At 36.0% G+C, this 25,387-nt stretch overlaps 1 protein-coding gene across 4 annotated transcripts in view; it reads right to left on the bottom strand.

Annotated features, from left to right (window-relative positions):
- Positions 1-20,302: 20,302 nt before the first annotated feature.
- LOC121326715 (collagen alpha-1(XI) chain-like) overlaps positions 20,303-25,387 on the bottom strand; it is an 85,924-nt gene continuing 80,839 nt past the window's right edge. For all 4 annotated transcript variants that reach the window (XM_041270125.1, XM_041270124.1, XM_041270126.1 and 1 more), the window contains 6 exons: positions 25,261-25,314; positions 24,719-24,962; positions 24,145-24,257; positions 23,190-23,258; positions 22,250-22,483; positions 20,303-22,055 (listed from right to left, as the gene is read on the bottom strand). In XM_041270125.1, coding sequence (XP_041126059.1) covers positions 21,909-22,055; positions 22,250-22,483; positions 23,190-23,258; positions 24,145-24,257; positions 24,719-24,962; positions 25,261-25,314 — 861 coding nt within the window. In that variant the 3' untranslated portion in view covers positions 20,303-21,908. The remainder of the gene's footprint in view (positions 22,056-22,249; positions 22,484-23,189; positions 23,259-24,144; positions 24,258-24,718; positions 24,963-25,260; positions 25,315-25,387) is intronic.

Here is a 25,387-nt window from a genome sequence, read left to right as displayed (position 1 = left end):
TGATATTTTATTAAATAATTTATGATTATCTCTGGAATAGTTATGTTACATGCAGTGACTTTTTATAAACAAGAAGGGATTTAATCACAGGTAAGAGATATATCAGTTTCCATTTTTTTTTTGTTCAATAAATGACTCGTAGAGTCTTCTCAGTCCACTCTTATGAAAACATTGATATGTTTGATATTTAAAAAATGATTGATAAGGATCTACTAATATTTACATATTGGCCCACGCAAATAAATACATTAATATATCAGTTCAGGTATGTAATTATTATTTTTCCTGTTTCTTTTCTTTCATTATCTCTGGTACAACTGTTGTCAATGTCAGTGCTTTATTAAGATGAATGTAGACATTATTTTCATTTTAAAAAAATCAATGAAATTCTCAATCTCTCCATACCATCCAGAAGGATGAAACGTTTTTAGATCACATTTACAGGAAAGACTGAGCTTAAAAGCCTGTCAAGATGCACATCTCCAAATTAGTTGGAATCAATAGACAAGACTCTTCAATTGCTGCAAATGAGGGTATTCGTTTCCTTCCATCTCTCTCTCTAAACCAGTTACATACAGCATCTGGGATTATCCAAAGGATTTTAAATCTTCTCTGTGGTTTGATAGCACGACACTTGAGACAAATAAATTTGTGAAATTCAAGTACTGACTCATGCTTGACACACTTTAAATACCACTGCTTGCATACCCAAAGGGGCACAGTACCATTCTATTAAGTAAATCTGTCCCCACAGTATGCCAAGAGATTATTCCTTTAAATAATATTGTTGTGTTATCAAAGGTGCACAAAACAATGCATACAAAAAATTTAATAAAATTGAAGACAAAAAGACATTTCAGCTCAATAGAAAAAACAGGTTAAGTGTCACAGTTTTAGTAATGCCACTAAGTTTAAAGTATAAATAATATTTTTGAGCTTAATTAAATATTGAGCCCAGCTTTTTTATATTTTATACTTATTAAGAGGCCATGCTTACACAGCAACTAAATAATGTTCGTCAAAAACCTACAGGTGACTTTTGTGTCAATATTTTCCAGTGGAGATTTGCTAGAACTTTGACAGAAGTTTCGGGGTTAAGAAAACTAGATTATGTTTGGTATATGCTTTAAAAATGGTGACCAAATACTTCTTTACTTCCTGTTGTTAAGAAGTGTTATTATATAAGTTTATATAACTGCATTGTTACAATATAAATAGTTTTGAAAGGCTTATTAAATTAGTATGATATAGTTGTTATGAGTGAAGGATGAGTGATTCATTTTAGTTCAGCTTTTATTCAAGCACAGAAGGAAGGATGAGTTCTGTTTACCTCTTACAGATTATACACAGTTAAATATTGAAGAATGACACCCGAGGCTACATTCATAGTTCCGCTGACCCAACTTAGCTGCATGATTCTTGGGAAGGAAAACATATCAGTGTTGCACAAGCTTCAGAGAACAATGCTTCATCTTTATTTTACTGGCATTGTTTGTAAGGTAAGCCTGTCAAATAATGATCTAATCAGAAACAATGATAGAGAATCATACTGTACTCAAATAACAAAATATTAAACAGGCAATACATTAAATATTAGGAAATGTCGCATTAAGGACTTTTGTTTTTTAAGAACGGTGGTTGACTATTCCAATGCATTCCTTTGCATCAGCAATACGATATGTCACCACTGTTACACACCCATGGGCTACTGTTCCAAACATAATTGTTCCAAAACTTGTTGTGGAAAATAAATGCAAAAAAAAAAAAGAATAAATGTTTTTAATTAACAAAAAAGTTATTTTTTATTAAATATCCTTCTGCGTAAAGCTGAGGTAAGAAAAATAGTTCAATTTACAGTAATTTGAAAAATAAATAAAAACAAAAATGCATTAATTAAAAAAAAGGTGAAAAAAAAGCAATTTATAGATGTTGAATTGAACATTGTCATTGAAAGTGCAATTTTTCTGTATTTGATATGTTATATTTGATGAGATGGTCAACACTTATACTACCTTCATTATTTGACATTGGAAAAGCCACCAGTTTAAATATAGGAAGGCTCTGGTCAGTGCTAGATCTTCATGCTATTCCAATTTATTTGAAAGAAGTAAAAACAATTCCAGATTTCTTTTCGCCTCTATAAACTAGTAAAACCACCCAATAATACTTCTACCCTCACCACTGACTCTCCCCATCTCTGTGATGACTTTTTAATGTTTTTTTTTCAAAATACAATTCTAAATATTAGAAATAAAATCATACAGACTCATCCTATCATGGATGAACCTTGGTTAATTATTTCACCTAGACCAGTTAAGGCTATGATGGAGTCTTTTTCAATGATTTCTTTAGTGGAACCAACCGAGTTAGTTCTGAATATGAGACCAACAACATGCTTTCTTGATCCCATGCCTTCTATTAATAGCAGTACTTTGTTTTCTCACTACATACACATAAGAAATTATAAATGAATCACTTGCTTCCGGCATAGTTCCTTTAGCACTGAAAGTAGCGATGATAAAACCATTACTTAAAAAAAACAAACTTAGACCCTTAAGACCTCAGTAACTTTAAGCCAATTTCCAATCTACCGTTTGTAGCAAAGGTTCTTGAGCAGATTGTTGTAAACCAAGTACAAAGTTGTTTTTTTTTAATCTGCAAACAGCATGTTGGAGACGACCCTTGTTAGAATATTAAATGATCTGTTGATAAGCTCTGACTGACTTTCCCTCCATTTTAATTCTCCTTGATCTAAGTACTACATTTGATACTGTTGACCACCTAATTTTTTTGAATCATAAAGCCCTAAATGGATTGGTTATTTAGTTACTTAGATTGGTTAGATAGTTATTTACAGGAATTGTTGACCCCTTACAATCCAAATCGTAAGATTACAGGAAGTGGGTCTGTTGGTTGTTGCAAGAGTGAATAAAGATGTTGAGGGAGGGAGGGTCTTCTCTTGTAAAGCCCCGATGTTGTATAAAATGGCTTTTTTACCATAGAGATTACAATTACAGATGATTTATGACTGTGAAGAGCGCTCAGGGCCAAAGTGAAATATATATTTGGACAGAGGTCTGTGCGAGGCCGGCTGGAAATACTTGAACAGTTACATGCATCCCAGTGCCACAGGTAAGAAGTGGCTATCGCCACCTCTCCCCAAAATGACTAGACCACCAAACCATGAATGAATAATGAAAAATATTTAACGCTCTCCACAGTGGCATTCTGCCACATAATCCCCAAATATTGAATTTAATGAAAATCAGCAGCTGAGACATGGCCCGTCCCCCAGAGCATGACTGCACCGAAGGAGAGAGCCCAGCCTCTCAACCCGATCACACACCCCGCAGAACTAAATACGAACCACTCAGCACTCAGGTAAGGAAAAACCCCCTACTCACATATTTTTTATTTTTTTAGGGGGAAACCTAAAAGCTTGACTGAGAAGCCAAAACAAAAAGAAGTGAAAAGAAAGAATAATACACAGAGCTTTTATGCGCTTGCTAAAGAAGTATTGGTTATGGACGGAGTCTCCTTCCAGAAAAGCAATCAAGTTTACTATTTGGTCATGTGTGACCTACAGTATTTCGACCATGGAATTGGTCACTGAAATATTGTCAAATAATGTTAGTAAATCTGTGAGGCTGTAGTGTTTTAAAAAATGTTGATTAATTTGTTTATAACAATAGCCACAACAAAAGTACCCAGGTACAATACTGTTCAATTACCTTGGCCTTAAAATTGTTTAGTGTGTATTATCTTATTAATTTACAAATAGTTCTCCCTGCTTTCAACCACTTGATTACATTATTTTCATGCAGTTGCCACGGCAATTGTCAAACTCATAGCTGTGGATTTTGATTATCAAGCTGGTAATGTTACCACAGCATACCTGAATACTTTATACAGTTTCTTTAGTTTTAAACAAATGTATAATTAAGAATTTGATTTAAGAGTCCATTTTCATAACAGGGCTATAACATTGGGACACTCTCACAATATTTTTAGTCTATATATATAAAACAATAAAGGCCTAAGAGATACCGACATAAGGAGATACCACGATTAATTCAATGTATGCAGGATGAGATCATGCAGTGGTGTCTATTTTAATAATCTAAACAGAGAAATATTTTAATACTGACACCTATAAACCTGTCGTTTTGCAGACATCATTCCACACTGTTTTTATTGACTTTAGCAATGGTAACAGAGACTAAATCACCCCTGGCTGAAAACACCAGTGAGATTAATACAGAGATAAAGTTTATATTTGTATGAAATACAAGTCTAAAACTTTGCATATTGTTAATTTTATGGCATTAGTGGCATATGTCTACACCCAAATAAGGTTGTATAAAATCTGTGAGCAAATAATATTATATACATAATTGATGTTAATAACCTAGAATGAGACCCACCGTCTTAACACAACAACAACAACAACTGCAAGCTGTGAGCTTCACCCTGTCATTAATAATTCAAGTAATCAATTCTTGCCAGTGAAGCACTGGGAGGAAAAAACTGTCAATAATCTGCCACCCAGAAGAACTGTATTTCTTCAGTTAATCACAGGAATCACATGCGTTTATAGATAACATTGGTCTTTTTCATTTTATAAAACCATGAGTCTTTTGTTGTATAATTACATTAAAAAAAAGTTCTGTACACATCAGCACAGAAAACAGAAAACAAATTCTCTGGTTGGTTATTAATTATCTATTCATTTTGCTTCTGCACAAATCCAGGTTATAAAATGTCCATATAATTGGATGGAGGAAATTTTAGCTGCATGAAAAAGCAAACAATTGTCTGTGTGTGTGTGTGTGTGTGTGTGTGTGTGTGTGTGTGTGTGTCTATATATATATATATATATATATATATATATATATATATATATATATATATATATATACAGTGCCTTGTAAAATTATTCCGACCCTCTCACAGTTTTCACATTTTGTTTCTTTAAAGCTTGCAGTCATGATACTTTGAAATAGGAATTAATATGTGTTATATACTCAACCTACTCCACACATTCAAAGCAAAAGCAAAAAGTAAGAAGTAAATAGATAAAAATGGAAAAGTCATTATTGCATAAGTATTCAAACCCTACTAATTGCATAAGTGTGGCAAACCTAAATTAATTCAGGTGCACAAACTGACCTTAACGAGCCACACAATTAGTTGAATAACCGCTGTCTGTGTGCAATATTAGTGGTTCTCATGATTTCTAAATAAAAACATCTGTCTCTGTGAGGTTCCTTGGTCAGGTATTGAATTTCAAGCAGACTCAACCATGAAGACCAAAGAACTTTCAAAGCAAGTCAGGGATAAAGTCACTGAAAAGCACAGTTCAGGAGAATGGTACAAAAAAATATCGAAGTCTTTGAATATCCCTGTGAGCACAGTCTACTCAATCATCAAGAAATGGAAGGTGCATTGTACCACCAAGACACTGCGTAGATCAGATAGTCCCTTCAAACTGAGCAACTGGGCAAGGAGGAAACTGGTAAGGGATGCCACTCTGAAGCCACCGACAACTTTGAAAGAGCTACAGAGTTCAATGGCTGAGATCAGAGAAAATGTGCATTAGTCAAAAATATCCAGAACACTTCACAAAAGTAGCCTGTATGACAGGGTGGAAAGAAGGAAGCATTTACTAAAAATAAGCCATCTCAAAGCCTGCATGGAGTTTGCAGCAAAGCACCTGAGTGATGCTGCAAAAATGTGGCAAAAGGTGCTGTGGTCAGACGAGACCAAATTGGAACTTTTTGGTCTAAATGCCAAACGTTACGTTTGGTGCAGACCCAATACAGCACATCTCCCAGTCAACACCATCCCTACAGTCAAGCATGGTAGTGGCAGCATCCTGCTATGGAGATGCTTCTCCTCAGCAAGGACTGGAAAGCACGTTAGGATTGAAGGAAAAATAGATGGAGGAAAGTACAGGCAAATACTAGAGGAAAACATGTTTCAGTCTGCCAAAGACTTAAAACTGGGGTGAAAATTCATCTTTCAGCAGGACAATGATCCAAAGCACAAGGCCAAAGCTACACTGGAGTGGTTTAAGAATAAGAAAGTGAATGTGCTTGAGTGGCTCAGTCAAAGTCCTGACTTTTGAGAATCTTTGGAAATACTTGAAAACTGCTCTCCATAAGTGATCCCCAAGCAGCTTGAGAGAACTTGAGCACATCTGCTAAGAAGAATGGGCACATATTGCACCAAGCCAGTGTGCAAAGTTGGTAGAGACTTACCCAAAAAGACTTGAGGCTGTAAGTGCTGTCAAAAGTGCTTCCACCAAATATTGAGTTGACGGGTCTGAATACTTATGCAATCAACATATATTTCTCTTAGTTTCTGCTGACATTTATTGCAACTATCTTACCCTTAGAAATCTTTAGTTTGATCATTCAAGTTTTGAAAAAATATTAAGTTTAAAAAAATGTGTATGTATCATTTTGTAATTTCACAAAATGGGACACCACAGGAAGGGTCTGATTACTTTTGCAAGACACTGTATATATAAAATAACTGCTAACCCTTGATGTGTTGAACACCCAAAGGGTACTGTAAATAGCTTTGGATGTCATTTTTCATGATTCTGATTTCTGTTGCTCCAATATGGAATCAAAATCATTCTGAAGCCACCTAGCATCTGAACCATGAAGAATCCTATCTGGTGACTGCAAAGAAAACTCCCATGAAGCTGTGATTGTAAAACTCATCACACACAGGGCTACCCCTACGCATTGTACAATTCCTATAAAACAGGTGTAAAATGACTTTCAGCTAAATTACTAAATTGTAGGCATTGTAATCATACATACAAGTAAGCAACATCAGAGTGAACAATATAAAAAAAGCTTGTTTATTATAGACATAGTGTATAAATTCTCACAAATAGTTTTTTTTTTCTTCTTTTTGGAAAAAAAATGAAAACAAATGCCATTCAGATCCCTAATTACACTTTTTAATTATATCCATTCATCTTTTTTTCTTCCAATAAACAATGCTTCATCAAACACAGTCGTCACTGGTGCATATACATGCATTGTGTTTGAGTCTGCATTTAACTGCCTTTGTACTGCCATGATAAGGAACATATTTGGAAACAGTCTTATAAGAACATAAGAACATAAGAAAGTTTACAAACGAGAGGAGGCCATTCGGCCCATCTTGCTCGTTTGGTTGTTAGTAGCTTATTGATCCCAAAATCTCATCAAGCAGCTTCTTGAAGGATCCCAGGGTGTCAGCTTCAACAACATTACTGGGGAGTTGATTCCAGACCCTCACAATTCTCTGTGTAAAAAAGTGTCTCCTATTTTCTGTTCTGAATGCCCCTTTTTCTAAACTCCATTTGTGACCCCTGGTCCTTGTTTCTTTTTTCAGGCTGAAAAAGTCCCTTGGGTCGACACTGTCAATACCTTTTAGAATTTTGAATGCTTGAATTAGGTCGCCACGTAGTCTTCTTTGTTCAAGACTGAACAGATTCAATTCTTTTAGCCTGTCTGCATATGACATGCCTTTTAAGCCCAGAATAATTCTGGTCGCTCTTCTTTGCACTCTTTCTAGAGCAGCAATATCTTTTTTATAGCGAGGTGACCAGAACTGCACACAATATTCAAGATGAGGTCTTACTAGTGCATTGTACAGTTTTAACATTACTTCCCTTGATTTAAATTCAACACTTTTCACAATGTATCCGAGCACCTTGTTAGCCTTTTTTATAGCTTCCCCACATTGCCTAGATGAAGACATTTCTGAGTCAACAAAAACTCCTAGGTCTTTTTCATAGATTCCTTCTCCAATTTCAATATCTCCCTGTGGCAGAGCAAAGCTCTGCTCTTTAGAAATTGGCAGGGATGGGGTTAACTTCCCCTACCTGCCTGGGTTTATTATGTTCAGGTGGCTGGGGTTGATTAGTTGATTAGGTTGATTAACGATCAATCAGCGCCCAGCCACCTGATATAAAAGGAGGCCTCTGCTTCTCATTTGGAGAGAGGGAGCTGAGGAAGCAGGTTGGTGTTTGTTTTGTGGTTTTTTTGAATTTTCTAAATCCAGTGAAGGCATTGCCCAGCCTGGAAACTGTTATTTTTGTGAGTTTTGTTTTTGCTTTATTTGTGTTTGTATCTGTTATTTTGCCCTTGTGCACTTTATTTTTGTTTATTTATAATAAAATAGTTATTTTTTTGAACTGCAGTCTGTCTCTGGGCCTCTATCCACTCGCCAGCCTGCCACACTCCCATATGATATTTATAATGTACATTTTTATTTCCTGCGTGCAGTACCTTACACTTTTCTCTATTAAATGTCATTTGCCATGTGTCTGCCCAGTTCTGAATCTTGTCTAGATCATTTTGAATGACCTTTGCTGCTGCAACAGTGTTTGCCACTCCTCCTACTTTTGTGTCGTCTGCAAATTTAACAAGTTTGCTTACTATACCAGAATCTAAATCATTAATGTAGATTAGGAATAGCAGAGGACCTAATACTGATCCCTGTGGTACACCGCTGGTTACCACACTCCATTCTGAGGTTTTTCCTCTAATCAGTACTTTTTGTTTTCTACATGTTAACCACTCCCTAATCCATGTACATGTGTTTCCTTGAATCCCAACTGCGTTCAGTTTGAGAATTAATCTTTTGTGCGGGACTTTGTCAAAAGCTTTCTGGAAATCTAAATAAACCATGTCATATGCTTTGCAATTATCCATTATCGATGTTGCATCCTCAAAAAAATCAAGCAAGTTAGTTAGGCACGATCTCCCTTTCCTAAAACCATGTTGACTGTCTCCCAGTACCCTGTTACCATATAGGTAATTTTCCATTTTGGATCTTATTATAGTTTCCATAAGTTTGCATATAATAGAAGTCAGGCTTACTGGTCTGTAGTTACCTGGTTCAGTTTTGTTTCCCTTTTTGTGGATCGGTATTACGTTTGCAATTTTCCAGTCTGTCGGTACCACCCCTGTGTCAAGAGACTGCTGCATGATCTTGGTTAGCGGTTTGTAAATTACTTCTTTCATTTCTTTGAGTACTACTGGGAGGATCTCATCCGGCCCAGGGGATTTGTTTATTTTAAGAGCTCCTAGTCCCTTTAACACTTCTGCCTCAGTTATGCTAAAGTTATTTAAAACTGGATAGGAACTGGATGACATGTGGGGCATGTTGTCAGTATCTTCCTTTGTAAAAACTTGTGAAAAGTAATCATTTAACATATTTGCTATTTTTTTTTCTTCCTCTACGATTTTGCCATTTGTATCTCTTAAACATTTAATCTCCTCTTTGAATGTTCTCTTGCTGTTGTAATATTGGAAAAACATTTTGGAATTGGTTTTAGCTCCCTTAGCAATGTTCATTTCTATTTCTCTCTTGGCCTTTCTAACTTCCTTTTTGACTTGCGTTTGCAGTTCTGTGTACTCTTTCTGCGTACTTTCTTTTTGGTCCTTTTTTAATGCTCTGTAAAGTGCCTTTTTTCGCTGAATATTTTTTTTAATTGATCTATTAAACCATTTTGGCAATTTAGTTTTACATTTAGATTTGTCTACTTTAGGGATATAATTGTTTTGCGCCTCTAGTACTACATTTTTGAAGAACAACCATCCTTCTTCTGTGGGTGTTTTCTCTATTTTACTCCAATCTACTTCTGTTAGTCTCTGTTTCATGCCTTCATAGTTTGCTTTTCTAAAATTGTAAACCTTAGCTTTAGTCTTTACTTTTGGGGATTTAAAAAACACTTCAAATGAGACCATGTTGTGGTCTGAGTTTGCCAGTGGTTCTCTGACCTCTGTTTTAGTTATTCTATCTTCGTTATTTGAAAAGACTAAATCAAGGCATGCCTCCCCTCTAGTGGGTGCCTTCACAAATTGTGTTAGGAAGCAGTCATTTGTCATTTCCACCATTTCTATTTCATCCTTCGCGCTACCCACCGGGTTTTCCCATTTTATTTGGGGGAAGTTGAAATCCCCCATTAGTATGGCTTCTCCTTTGCTACACACATTTCTAATGTCATTGTATAACAGATTATTGTGCTCACCGTCTGAATCTGGCGGTCTATAGCATGCTCCTATTATTATGCCTTTTGAATTTTTGTCTGTTATTCTGACCCATATTGATTCGGTTTTATTTTCTTTGTCCAGGTTTAACACCTGGGCTTCAAGACTGTTTCTTATGTATAGCGCTACCCCTCCTCCTCTTCTGTCCTGCCTGTCTTTCCTATACAGTGTATACCCACAAATATTATATTCGTCCCCATCACTCTCAGATAACCACGTTTCTGTAACACCTATCACATCATAGTTACCTGTTAGTGCAGTAGCTTCAAGTTCTAGAATTTTGTTTCTGATACTTCTCTTATCTCTTTGGTGTAATAAGAAATATCACCTAGGCTTGATATTGATTACAGATGATTAACTGTACTAAACACCCACTGTTTTATTTATCATGCCAGCCAGGTGTTGCCTAAACCATGTGTGTTAAATTGCCACAGAAGGCTTCAGCATCATTAATCTGCAGGTCTCCATTAACATACACATTTGAATTTGTATTAAGAAAAGAGCAATTAACACCATACAGTTATTTAATGACATATAGCTGTGAATACCACAGAGTTTGTTCAGTGTGGATTGTAAAGATAAATGTAATCAATAATGATTTTTGCTGTTATTTTACTGTGTTTCCCTCTTGTATGGGAAGAATGTTTTCGTATGACCTCAATTGAACATTTTACTGGAGAATGTATTTTAATAACCCTCAGTCAATAGTCCAACATTGCAAATACAGGTAACTCCTCTATTGTTTTTGTTTTATTCTGATCAGTACCTCACTCTGTACCATCCGTTTATCATTCCGGACCCCAGTTTCTTAAATACATGTGTCAGCTCTTTTGTGTCCTTCAGATGATATTGTGATGAAGAAGTGGGGTGCATGAGTTTTAAACATGCCAAATGTAATTAGGAGAGGGAGGGGAAATCCAGACTACAGGTATCTAACATACCGATTTAACTTATTCAAACAACTTGCTTACTTTGAACTGCAGCGAGTGGAGAGGAGGCTTTGTTAGGGGTCCCTGCGGAGACTCTTGACATTTTCTCAGGTTTCTGACAGGAAACCCTTCGAGTTTGCCTCAGGGCCTTTTTTTTTTTTTTTTTTTTTTTTTTTTTTTTTTTAACAGCGCTCTGCTTTGGCTACGATCAGAATTTTCTTTTTTTTTTAAAGCTATCCTTGAAAGGTCACTGTATCGCTTGAAAGACAAACATGTCAAGGGCCTTCCCTTTGTTATATGTTAATCTGTCAGTTTTTAAAAGTAGGATGTTTTGTGAAAAATATTTCAAACAAAAAGTGATTTTATGTATGCTCTTTTTTTTTTTCTTTTTTTAAAGCTGTCTAAAATGACAGTATATTTTTTAACATCTATTTGTATATTCTTATAACAAATGAGATCCAGCAAAGAGGAGATTACAAATAAATATGTACAAGTTTGGTTAGGCAAAGCAAAGGGCCCAGCCAACAGTTATAATCATCCTGGCATGGACAGTCTCATTACTATTATGTCAATAAAGATGCATGCTGTAAATTTCCTGCCTGGGCAAAGGCAAAGATTTTGTAGCACCGGTTTGTAACACAGAAACATGCATACTGTAGTGTTCTCAAATCTATACTCTTTGATTTGCTATCTCCCAGCAATAGTTCCAGCATTTATAAAATAAAGGAATGTTTTGTTGAATTAATTCCTTGGCCAGTACGACTTTGTTTAGCATGTTGTATATATTAGTGAGATTTGACTTGACTGACCAGGTTAGTCAGAGAGATGCCAATCCACTAACTAAGCTTTGCACATAGAGCTTAATTTGTCACAGGTTTGTTAATCATGTTCTACCATGGTTAACACTTTCCTGCCATGATCAATATCAATCAAACACATGTAGGGAATACATGGAAATGCTTTTGATATAGCATTTCTGACATCTCTACACTATATCTGAGAACGAATAGAGGAATGCTATTTATCTCTGTTGGAAGCAGATTTTGGAAACATGTTACTGTACAGTAAATCTGAGCAGCGCAAAGCAGTACCATTTTTACCAACATACTGTATATGGACTCCGTATAAACAAGACGACAACCTTCTTTCAGTTCTGATCGGTTATTTCAGCCACATCAGAAGAATCATTATATATTTTTTATATTTTCTTTATTGACGTAGACATTGCAATTCTCACAAAACATATTTACATGCCAGATAGGAGGGGAAAAAATCAAATACTATGAAATGTGAAATCTATCATAGAAACTGATTTTCAGAAAAATATGTGGCAGTGCCTAAAGTCTCTCAAGCAACTTTTAAATTGGGCCCAGTTATCTTTCACGGTATGTAAATGCTCTGCCATGACAACAGAATAAGGAACCTAAAACATTTTTTTTCAAGAGGATACAGGGTATGCATGAATCCAAATAAATTTTCATTACAGTTTTATAAAGAGTTGAATAGCAATACAAAAAAAATGTTCTTCTAATAACAAGGTTAACATGAATCACTGATGTTGTTTATTTGTGTACATACAAATAAACAATGAATAAAAATAAATAATGATACATTTAATTACTGCCTTTTAAAACAAAGTACAGTGAGATTATGTAAATTACAGTTCCATAGATCATCAACATATAATTAATTAACACCCTTTATCATCATCCGACAAATCTTTATCTATTAGAATATAAATAGAGTTGTGGAAATCAAAATCACACCAAGGTATTTTAGCAAAACTAAGAGGAGACAGACTACAAGAAGCTTTTTGTGCAGAATCTAAAAGTAAGTGTTACATTTGCCTATTATGTTGCACAGCATAAATTACACTTTGCTACAGCTTTTTGGAAGTGTTTAGGTGAACAGAAGGTTAAACCGATACTCTGTATTAAACATCTTGACAGTGATTGAAGTAGACATGCCCATGTTTTATTTAGCAAAGGGTATCTGTGTTCTTGTTAACAGTAATAAGTGCTGAAGAAGCCTGAATGCTGTTTCAAACACTTGCTGAATGAAGATAGATGACCTAAGGGGAAGCCTGTGGGTTTGTGCAAGGCAAAGGCACACACTTCACTAATGGCTCTAAATCAAATTACCAGGTTAAAAACATTAACTACAGTGGGCCCTGATACACTGATGGAGGCTTCTCTATTTTTCCCATTGTTGTAGGGTTCCTATGGTTGCAGGTTCACTGCTTCCAATTTCATTGTGTGCCATCAATGTCTGTGGGCTTCATTTTGCTTTTAAGCATGATTTTGCTTTCAGATAGATGCTGTCTTGTGAAATCTTAACACAGGAGCTCATTCTATGAGCTTCCACTCTTTTGTGCAATAGCTTCTGCTCTAACATAGTTTAATTGCTTAAGGCTTTTTGGTTGTTGACTGCCCAGATCAACTTGGTGAGAAGCCATATGCTATTTTTCTCTTCCCTACAAATGGTAGCTCAGCTTGTTCCTAGCTGACAAACAAAGTCATATGTATTGTCATTTTCTACTGGGTTTACATCTCATCGATTTGTGGATTGGGTTTCTGGTATTTTACACACATGAGCGGAGATGAAAAGAACATTTAGAAGGAATTATGATAAGATGCTTTCCCTAGAGATTTGCAATACAGTCAATGAGGTGACACTGACATGAGTTTCAGTAGATATCAGGTAATATTTGCATTTCAGGTAGTCGTCAATAGCAGTGTAAATGGGAAGTAATTTGACATTGTGTTGCCAGGACTTGTGCTAGAAGCAATGGCACTGATGTGAATATTATATAGGCTTCAAGATAACATTATTTTGAATCGCTTTAATAGAAAATTCTACACTTCTAAAATGTTTTTTCTTGTTATTTTTTGTTTATTTTATTTTCGCATTTGCAAGTAAAGTTATTCTATCTTCATATTAGACTATGATGTTACAATATAATTACACAAGATCAAAACAAATATATATATATATATATATATATATATATATATATATATATATATATATATATATATATATATATATATATTATACACACACACACACATATATAATCACAGAAATGATAACAACAACTTTGTCACCATGAAGGCAAATGGATGTCAAAATAACTGTCTGAATCTCCCTAGGATAGATCTTACTGCCCCAAATTCTTCTTGACACCGGCATCTGATTCGACCCAGAAGGCATACATTTGCCATACAATTCCAGAATTACTGCATTAAGACATACTCAACCTTTTTCAATGTTAAAAAAATAGATAACAAGAAACAACTTTGTTACAGGATGGAACAATGCTACGTGATTTTTATGGAGTTGCTGGTTTCATATACCGTAGTTATTTTTTTGAAAAAATACATACTATAACAAATACCTTTGACCTAATATGGCCAATGCCCTTAAATCTGTAAATAATGTCTCATTGGATTATTATTATTATTAGTTTCATTTAAAATACAAAGGCATTGGACTGCAGACTTCATTTTGTGCATTCATCTGGATATGACATGGTTTCAGTAATCATCCTGGCTACCTTTGTTACTATGGAAACTTGAAACATATTTATTATCCTGGCAGCAAGGTTCACATACACATACACCACCACTAATTAGACTGGAATTGCTTTTTACATACACCTCTGTCCAACAAGTATTGGGGCCCCTGGTTTTGCAGTTAATTAAAATTAAGTCAAGATAAATTGACTCCAGTTAGCAGTTTTCATAAATTAGCATGTGTTATACAACCAGGCTTTGTTCCAGTTTAACACCTTCTCTGGCTATATATATATATATATATATATATATATATATATATATATATATATATATATATATATATATATATAGCCAGAGAAGGTGTTAAACTGGAACAAAGCTTGAATGTATAATACATGCTAATTTATAAAAACTGCCAACTGGAGTCAATATATCTTGACTTAATTTTAATTAACTGGGTAGGTCTTCTGGCACATGCTGTACTAACTAATTGATGCTTATTTTGGGAGCTCTGAATCAGCAGGTGCAACAGTCAGAAACCAGGCCACATGCTTAGGGTTTCCTTCTGTTAGTCTAATAGCAGAGACAGCTTTGTGCTGGCTATATATTTTGTTACCAACTGTGAAAGAATTATAACCTTGTGTGAGGACAGAATTACAGAGTGCAGCAGTTGATGGTTTAGATCTATTAATCACCACAGTACAGTGCCTATAGAAAGTCTATAGGGCCCATAGGATGGGTATAAAGTTGCACAATATTAATGACAGAGAAAATAATACAAATTTGTTTAATACAGTAGATACTGAAATTGAGTGACAGTCTGTTAACAGATACCTGTTTAAGCCAATGGTTGAGGACATTTCATTGGATGTCCAGAGTACATCCAGCACATTCAGTCCCTTTTTTGTTTTCAGATAATTTGTAGTCCCTTGAGCAGTCGATATACACTACTTGTACACAGAGGATGTATGCTGGAGACATACAACAACCTTTGTGGCCATTCATGTGGTTTGTTTGTTATCCAGTTCTGAGATGTCATTTTTCAAGTGGGTGCTTTTACTTTTTGATTGTACAGGACCTATTGTATAATCTTGCATTTTGCATATGGGTCACTTGTGTATTATGCCAGCCTGTAAAAGGAACAGATATAAATCTAAAAAGGATTAGCCTTTGTCAGGGCTTCTTGGGCAACATATGATGATTACTTTATTTGGCTTACATAATATTCATGTGGATATACAACATGTGCAAAATAAGCATTATCTGTGTTCAGCAACCATATTATTTTTCAGCAAACTGAGGTTCATAATAATAATAATAATATCTTTAAATAACAACTTTCATAGTGCACAACCATTACAAAGCATTTTACAGAGGTAGGCTGTGAACTGTGCATTATATGCAGAGTTACTTACAATAGGACATTGATTTAACATCTGATCAGCAGGATGGAGCTCAAGGAGTTTAAGTGACTTGCTCAGGGTGACACAATAAGTCAGTTAGTGGCAGAGGTAGGATTTTAGGTACGCCTCCTATTATAGGGAAAACAAAAGGCAAAGACCCTCTAACAAACATGATATGCATTGAAAGTGTCTAGTGGATACCTGACCTTTACAAAAGAAAAGAGAACCATGCTATAAGAAAAAAATAATAATAATAATTTTGTCCTAGCCAGTTACTTAACTTCCTTAGTTTTAATATTGAAATAAATAACAACAGAATAATTAGCCACACTTATGCATTAAACGTCTGTTCGTGAATAATCATTACTGATTAAGGCTAGTGCATAATTTGTCATGAAAAGATGTATAGCTCAGTAGAAATTAATTGGGAAATTATGTGTTTAGTCGAGAAATATACAGACTAGAATAGTAAACAGACACCAAGAAATTATATTTTAGTATAGATTGATCATGGGGCATTGCAGCTCTTGTTTAAAATGCTGTGCTAAATTAAAAAAAAAAAAAAAAAAATTCATATATATATATATATATATATATATATATATATATATAATATATATATATCAAAATTTACATAGTACCTGGTAAGAATGAATCTAATGTCAAAAAGATGAAAGAGCCTTGGGAAGGGAAGCACAGATAATCTGAAGGGAATTTAGCTAGTATAGTCATGGGTGATGGCATCATTTAACATGTAAACGTATGCAGTAAACTACAGTGCTCACATTATAACACAAAAATGATATTGAGCTGCAATACAAATGCACAACAGGGGCAAATACCTTGTTGTTAATCCTGTGTTTCATGGCATTGGATTCCAAAACAACAAAGAAGTAATCGGTGTCTCAAGTGTCTCGAAGGCTATACAAAAGCATAGACTAATGTTATATTTTAAGAGAAACATACAATCTTAAAAAATCAGGTGACTCAATCTGCACCTACTTGTTAGCAGAATTCAATATTGTTGTGTTTTTTAAGTGTTTATGAATTCTACCTTCTATATTTCTTTATATATAAATCTCTGCCTGAAGAAAATGTGTTGGTGGTTGACAAGGATAGGGTTAATTTCTGTCCCTGCCAGAAAGGTGTATTTGTGGCTGTGTAGCCACAAGTGTAATTATTTTATTAAATTAATTGGTCTCATCTGCCTGTAATAAGCAGGCAGGAATATAACAGGGACAAAATGTTTGTTCTGGCCAGTCTGCAGTCAATGTGAAGGCAAGAGGCTATCAGTCTAGGCCAGTCTTGATTGAAAGTTTCAGTTTTGAGCACAGAAGACTGATAGCAGTTACAGCCTGTGGTGCAAGAACCTTGTGGATCGAACGCCTGCAATGGGACTGGAGCTGCTGCTGCGATGAGCTTGCCGAATTCATGAAACCCTTGAATCCTAGAAATGAGGCATCTGTGAAAAGGGACGAGTCATGGGGGGTTGAGATATAATCTTCGTAGAATACTGAAAGCCCTTTCCAGTTTTGAATTAATAACGCACACATTTTGATGTCCCTACTGGATTACGTGAATATGCTTTTTTGAGCTTCCTGGTTTGATGTTGTAGAAGAGGAGCAAGGAGACGTGAAATGAAGGTTCTACCCTGGGAGAAGAATTGCGTAATTCAAATGGCCCACTAAGGATAGCAGGTCCCGTTTATTTATTTATTTGTTTATAATAAAAATTAAGGATCCGAGGTTGCTGAACGTAAGTTATTGTGAATGTGTGATGATAAGTTATGAAAATATCTTTAGTTCAGTAGCAGTGAAACTGGAAGTGTGCAGGATGGGAAAATGCAGTACAAATAGTAGCGTGAAGCCCGTTTCCAAAATAAACTTGACAAAAACAACAAGTCATCCATTTCTTTTATTACTTGCAAGCAGTCTTAAATTAGAACTGTACTTGAAAATGTTCTTTCAGAAAATAAGTTAAAATGAGCTGGAAAATAGCTTTGAGAATCTAGCCGTTAATATTGCAAAAGTATCTAAAGTAGAAGCCATGTGTGGTTGCTGGACTTTATTTCTAACTACAGGCGCATGCTATGGACCATTGAGGGACCTGTAAGCGGGAACTAAAGTTGTGGGGACCAGAGGTGCTGAGCCGACAGGCGGCCATGACTTGAGTGGCGAATACTGGGCTTGATAGAGATTTCTGCAGCACTGGAAGCAAGCTGTTTGTCCATATCATTGAGCTGTGTATAAATTGAAGCAACTGAGTCAGCGAAAGGGTGAATGAGGGACTTCATGTCTTCGAAAATGTTCTTTATGAAGCTGATGGGTGGGATTTGCTTTGGTTGCTCTCCTGGTTGCTGTGCTGGGAGGAAATGAGTGACCATGATGGGAGAGGAGGACGGTGTTGCCGCCTATCCTGAAGCTCTGGGCGAGCGAGTTAGCAGAAGTGTGCTTGAGAAGCAGACAGCATGGTGTAGCAGATATGAAAGGTAATAAATATTGAACACCACCATACTATTGCTTCCAGCCGGGATGTTGATATTGTTGTCGTGCAAGGTTTTTAAAAGTGAGGCGAGTGGTCAATCCTTAAAAAACAGCTGCTCCGGAGGCTGAGCCTGCTGGCGGGGCATTTTGATCTCCATTATGCCAGGGCAGCAGGTCTGGTTGCTGGGAGAAGTCTGCATTAGAAGTAGGTACTGAGTTTCCATCGGAGAAATGAATGAGATATTGTTGAGGAGAATCCAGCAGTGAGTTTTCCTGATCTGAATTGGAGTTGGTTCATGCTGAAAATTAAGAGTTTAAAATTTTGCACAGAGAACAGGTCACAGCGTATGCAAGAAATCAAAACACTAGACAGAGAAGGAGTGTGAGATTGAGGTTTAAATAGGAGGTTAATGATGATAGACGTTAATTAATTAAGACATCCAGCTACCATCCCCTGAATTTTGCCCTAAGGCTAACATTTCTCAGACCATGCACCTACATTCTTGTATAAAAGCTCTTAATTAACTTTAGGGCTGCTCTGAAGTATAATAGGGTTTTAACAGAAAGAGCCAAGTAAGACATTTTTATTAACAACACAGTGGAGTGGAAACCTAAGGATGACCTGCCACGTACAAATCAGTGTTTCATTTTCTAGCAGCACTACAATCCATCTTACTTCTGACAACTGTTAGCTACCTATTAGCTACAGACAGCAGGCTTTGTTTTGCAGTATCACCTTCTAAAGGATAAATAATTCTTATTCATACACTGCACTAAATGTGTCAAGTTTTGACAGTGATTATGTTCCTTGATTGATGACTGTATTTTACTGTGTATTCCTGTACAACATTATAAATTCTGGTGGTCATGTTTATTGTTGCCTGTTGTTTGATTCAAGGGACACCATTAAAAAGACTGTCCTCGTGCCCTAACTGTTCTAAATTGTCCACTCTGTAACTGGCTGAGTGATTAAGTTAGTTTTTGTAACAAACTGATAAGATGCTTTCCTGAACAATACAGACACATAAGCTATAGTTTCTAGCATGTTAAATGATGACATCTGGTTAAATATGTACCATTAAAAAATAATATGTTGTGACGGAGAGCGAATGAATCTGAATCAACAATCTCCCTCTCGACCGGTGAGGGCACTGTACAACAGGAGCTGCGGGCTTCCTACTGAATGGTTGGGCAGTTCATCCCAGGGACAGTCGGGAGCCGGCCATTCAGGAAGAGGGCGGCGTTACGGTACCTGGGGTCATCGCCCTAGTACGGTGAGCGAAGTTTCAGTCATGAATTGGAGGAGACGTGATTGAACTAGCTATCGGAGGGGGGGGGGCTTAGGGTACTTTAGGGGGACGTGACGCCGTAATCGGCTCCTTTGTTGTGGTTAATGGGAGGAGACAAGGACGGAACCTTGAATGAAGTGTGGGTTCATTGAGAAGTGTTGTGTTTGTTTTGCCAGACGGCTGATACGAAGCTGGAGCTGCAGCGAGAAGCCCGGACCTGAACGCTCACGAGCACCAGCACTCAGAGCACCGCACCTGCACCAGAGCACCCAGTTTGGAGACGTGTTTTTGTGTTTATTATTTTGGGACTGCAACCTCTTTGTCTTGTAGCTGGTAATACCCATTGCTGGGTAGAGCCAGCTTTACTATTTGAAACCTGGTTTAAAGGGCATTAAAAGAAACCTGACCGGTAAACTTTGTGTTTGTCCTTTGTTGGAGCACCACAAATCACTTATACACCACAGCACTACAAACCACTTTGCCACATATGTGGAAAACAGATCTCATCTCGTATCTCTTTTGATCATTATCCTTTTCTAAGGTTGTAGAAAGATACATTTGAATGACACTTGTAAAGACTATTGAGTGGTGATGTGAAAAGATGAGTGAATAATCTAGGTAGACAAGACTTGATCTTTATTGTTGAAATTTTTAAATTTGTGTTTAATGCTCACAGTTACAAACTTGGTCTGAAAATAAATGAAAATGCATCACCATAAAATGTTCTTCTGTACCGTAGTTTACACGTATTATCTCAGACATTTTAATACAAATTAAAAAATAACCAAATATAATGTGGTTTCAACTTAATCCAATTAATTTAACAACTCAAAAAGCAATAGTTACCAAACACTTATCTCAAGTCTTACATATATTATTGAAATACTTACAAAAGGGAATTTTCTGAAGTGTTAGAAGTGTTTCTACTGCCATGACAACTAATGCAGAAAGAGTGGAAAAAAAACAGCTTAAAATTAAAAAGAACTTGGACAAGAAATGACAAAGATTTGGGTCCAAGACACAAAGCGCTGAAGTTAGAAGTCCCCTTACATGTTGCTTAGCAACTGGGTAGAATCACATGACCTAGACATATTATGGCATCTGTATTCTCATTTTGGAATATAATTAAACAATATATTTCTGAAAGGTAAATGGATAGGCACTATAAAATAAAGTTAAACTATACTATTGTACATATATTTTACACAATATGCAAGCAAACAATGCACACATTCAATTCGTTGTTGTTTAGAATCCAGTTTTAATTTTTTTATATGAACCATGAAAATCACATTAAAACATTTTTTTTTTTTTTGATACAAAAATGCGTTATCTAGAAGGCGAATCGTTTAATTCACAAAAGATTGGAACAAATTTTTTTTCTTTAAATATGTCCCCCACCCAAAAAATCTAAACATAATGGTTTTAGTCGAGGTATATACAGGGTATAACGTCCTTGGGATCTTATAGTTTATCTAGAAAGTTTGAGGTATAGCACCAAAAATGGAATGCCTGATTGCTTTAAACATAGAACAAAGAAACAACATTAGTGAATAAGTTGCTCTGAGTGTGCTGAAGAAGGCTTTCCAGTTTTGTCACTTGGGGTCTTGAAGGTGAATGCAAATAACCCAGAGCTCTTTGTGTGGTCAATATATACAAAGGGGATATATCATAATTAGAAAAAGGGAATTGATTTGACTGAAAATGCTCGCTTTATTTGCTTCATAACAGTTACACAGTATTCATTGACAACATTTTTTTTTTCCTTTTTTTTTTAAACTAACATTAAAGAGCCAGATGCAATGCTGAGACACATGCAAGTTTTGAAAGTGGGTTTGGAAATAACAGTATTGTACAAAAGAATAATTACAGTTTATTAAAATACACCTTCTTTGTTGTATTTTACAGAGCACCATTGTAGTCATTTTTGTACAGCACCAAAAGGAATCCAAAAGGGGTAATTTCACTGCACATCAAACCTCCTCATGTTGTTGCCTGTGTACCATTCTCTGCCAAGGCATCAAATGTCCTTCACGGTTTTCCATAACAGGTATAAGTCATGTGATTCTGGCCCTACAAGGGCAACAAGTTTTTTCTAGATAATACATACATACACGGCAAGACAAATTCTCTACACCATTCTTATTCAAAACTTGCATGTGTCATGAAGTGGGTTGGTGACACCGAGTCGCAGCTTGCTTGTGGATCTGCCCGTCACTCTGAATTTAACCAAGGAAGCAGACAGGACCAACTACAAATCCAAATTTCTGGTTTGGATCACCAAAGTCATTCAACATCACGTCTACGATTGGCACCTGATCAATTTTAGGTGTGTTGATCTCCATCACAGTCTTTTCATAGCCTTTCCTCAACTGTAAAAAAAAGATACAAGATTAAAGCTCTGTTATTAGCACCCATCAATCTTATAAATGTAGTCATCTAAAAAAACAAAGTGAGAAAAGGGAGATGTGTTTTGTATAGATTTTACTTTTTAACGGAAAACAAATGAGCCTGTCATTCTGGTCTGTCACAATGATAGAAACATGACTTAATTGGAAATACTTACTGCACAACCATCATAGAGGGCTTTGATGTACGGATTGTTATCATAAGACATCTCCTCATCATTTGATCCCAGGAACCTCAGAGCCTTGTCAAAGCTGTCGGATGACACGTCATGCCAGGCCACGGACTGATGACAGTTGTAAGTGAAATTCTGTCTGGCAGAGGCACTCAGTAATTTCAGGAATGTCATTTGGACAGTGTTAATTTGATTGCCTTCAACGTCCACATATGAGAGCTGTGGGAGAAGAGCAGAGATTTGTGGGAACTCCATGCATATGAATGGTTTTGTAAATAATGTAAATAATGCATTCAGACATAGAGCAACAGGAATGCATTGAAAGGCAGAAAGGCTTTAAAATGCCAATGAGAGATAAAAGGTCAATTAACCCTTTCCATTTTTAAGCTATTTTTTTAAATAATAAAAGTATTCACCAAACACACACACACACACACACACACACACACACACACACACACACACACACACACACACACACACACACACCTTGTAGCCATTTACCAAGAAAGCAAGCTATGGTCTTTTTAAAATTGATGTGCTGAGATTTTATTGTTTTTCATTTTATTTTTCATTTTGTTTTCCTCTTATAGGGAGTTTGCTTTAGCAGTTCAGTTTAATATTTCTAAGTAGATTTGGAAACACAAAAACCATCATGACATTTTGAATTATAGGTAATACTGCTTTAATAAATAAATCAATACACAAAAATAATAATAAAACAAATCATCCTAGCTACATTTTAAATAGTGCTATTTATGCCTTAAGATCCCTTGAAGTGGTAACAATGGATTATAAACTAGAAGAAATATTGATGTGGGCAAAGGAGCATACAAACCTTTTAGTGCCCTGCATTTCTACAAGATGACTGGGAAAAAGCTTAGAGAGAACAGGTATAATGTAAAATAGCCCTAAGCCTACTTACTAGTTTGCCACGTTTAAATTCACTGAACCAAGATCCTGGAGTTTCCTTGGGCCAGGAAGAAATTCTGACCTATTGTTTGAAACAAACAAGACAGATTAGTAACACCTCAAATTGGGTACACAGGGAAGCTGTTTAAAAATCTGAAAATATCAAGGGAATCAAATGATCAACAAAAAAATGTGCGTTGAATACATTCTAATAAAGCTTGGAACATACAATACTATGCCACATGGCACATATACAGATTACCATATTAAAATTGCAGTAACAGAAAAGTAATTTAACTCCTGAAAGACTACTCAATGGGAGCTCTGGTAGATCAGGTACGTTCCTGACACAGGTTTACACACACATTGTATTCACTCTTGGTCCTGTCTCACCAGGTTTACCTGGGATGTAGAATAGACTAGAATGTTTCTTCTTTTTTTTTGTGAGAGATAAAGAGGTTGCTGGTTGGTAACAGCTAGCAATAAATTACATTTTGTGCACAACACCAAGAGGTACCATAGATTACAGAATACATTAGCCATTCTTGTATTTTCTGCTATGGGAGGATGCCTGGCCTGCACTGTATATATTACAGTGACAAACGATCTGCTGAAAAACGTTCACACATTGAAAAATATAAAACAAATAAAAAATTAAAAAACAATATGGGCAATGTGTAAAATATAATTGCACTTCAAGTACTTGAATAATTATTTAGTAATTTTATACAGGCTTTTCTTTGGATTATATTAAAGTGCAAGCTCTATTGACAAATTCTTGCTGGTCGATATTCACTTTATTCTGTATAACCTATAGCTCCACTGTCTTAACCTCAATGTTGCTAACCACTAAATGTAAGATTTTTTTTTTTATAATTAATTGGGCACTAAGGCTTGATTATTGTATTTGGGTTATGTCCCTCAAAAACTTCGATTAGACTTTTGATAAATTAGATCAATGAACTTACTGCCTCAGACTTCCTATCTGGATAGATACAGGTCTCGCCGCCAGATGTGAAGTTACAGTAAACTCTGAAAGAATCTCCAGAGCAACCCTGGTTAGGATCAATCCAGTATTCACCTAGACATTGACAAAAAAGCATTATTTTCAACTCACATTTTCATTTTTTGCATTTCAATGTAGCAGAGATTTTATCCGGCTCTGATCAACCACACCATTCTACCTACAAGGTTTATATGGCCAGTTAGACTACAGTACCCGTTCAGCAGAAGAATCCAAATTAGTTTAGGTTTTGAAGCTGCTTAATAGTGCTGTTTTACCCGAAATTTAATTAATGTTAAATGCCAATCTGGTAAGCAGCTTTCTCAGTCTTGTATAAGCAGCAGTTGCATATTTAAATGCAATGTGCTCTGTCTTGCTTCTTGGCCAATAGGTAGATGCATAGCATTTTGAGTCACAGAGAAACGCTGTTATCAGTCCCATTTGGGAGTCTATTTAAAACCATGTACTTTAAATGCCAGCTGGGCAATAACTCAAGCAATCACTATGTTCTAATGCCCAGTGTGTTTATGATGGCTTACCATCTGAGAACTCTGGATGGCAAAGCTGCAGGTCCTTGCAGGTTCGTGCTGGGTTGTTCTGGGTGCCCATGGGGTACTTCATCCGCTCAATATCTTGTTTGAGTGTGTTGAGAGACCCGAAGACCTCTTCCATGCCATCTGAGTAATCCAGGACATTTCCAGCTTCGTCAGCTTGTTCAGATGATCTCCTGGTCTTCTTTGGAGACTGGATAGGCAAAGGCTGGATAACCTCACCAGGAGGACCCTTCAGAAATGAGTAACAGAACCAGTTATTTAGAAACTAGACACTTTCATGGTAAACAGCCTTATTATTTTTTAACTTTATCAGGACCCAGACCCGTCTTATGGACTGATCCCAAAAATATAATAACCTGCATTCTACATCATTTCTTGGCATAATTAAAAATGATGCCAGGACCCTTAAGACATTCAGCAGTTATTATTTGCTCTTATTCAGTTGCAGCTACTGTAAGCAGTGTTTTAAATATAGTCAACTCATGGAATTTTACATTTTTATTTGGTGGATTTTAAAGCGCACTTACAGGTAGACCTGGAGGACCTGCCACACCTGTGTCACCCTTTTGACCAACAGAACCCTGTGAAGAGATGAAAACACCATGAGGACATCTGTGTCACACTTAATTTGGCTTAGCATTGTGCTATCAATGA

The sequence above is a fragment of the Polyodon spathula genome, chromosome 14 (genome assembly GCF_017654505.1).
Source record: "Polyodon spathula isolate WHYD16114869_AA chromosome 14, ASM1765450v1, whole genome shotgun sequence".
Lineage (NCBI taxonomy): Eukaryota > Metazoa > Chordata > Actinopteri > Acipenseriformes > Polyodontidae > Polyodon > Polyodon spathula.
Note: the sequence above shows the minus strand (reverse complement) of the source record. Positions and strands in the feature narration are given on the sequence as shown.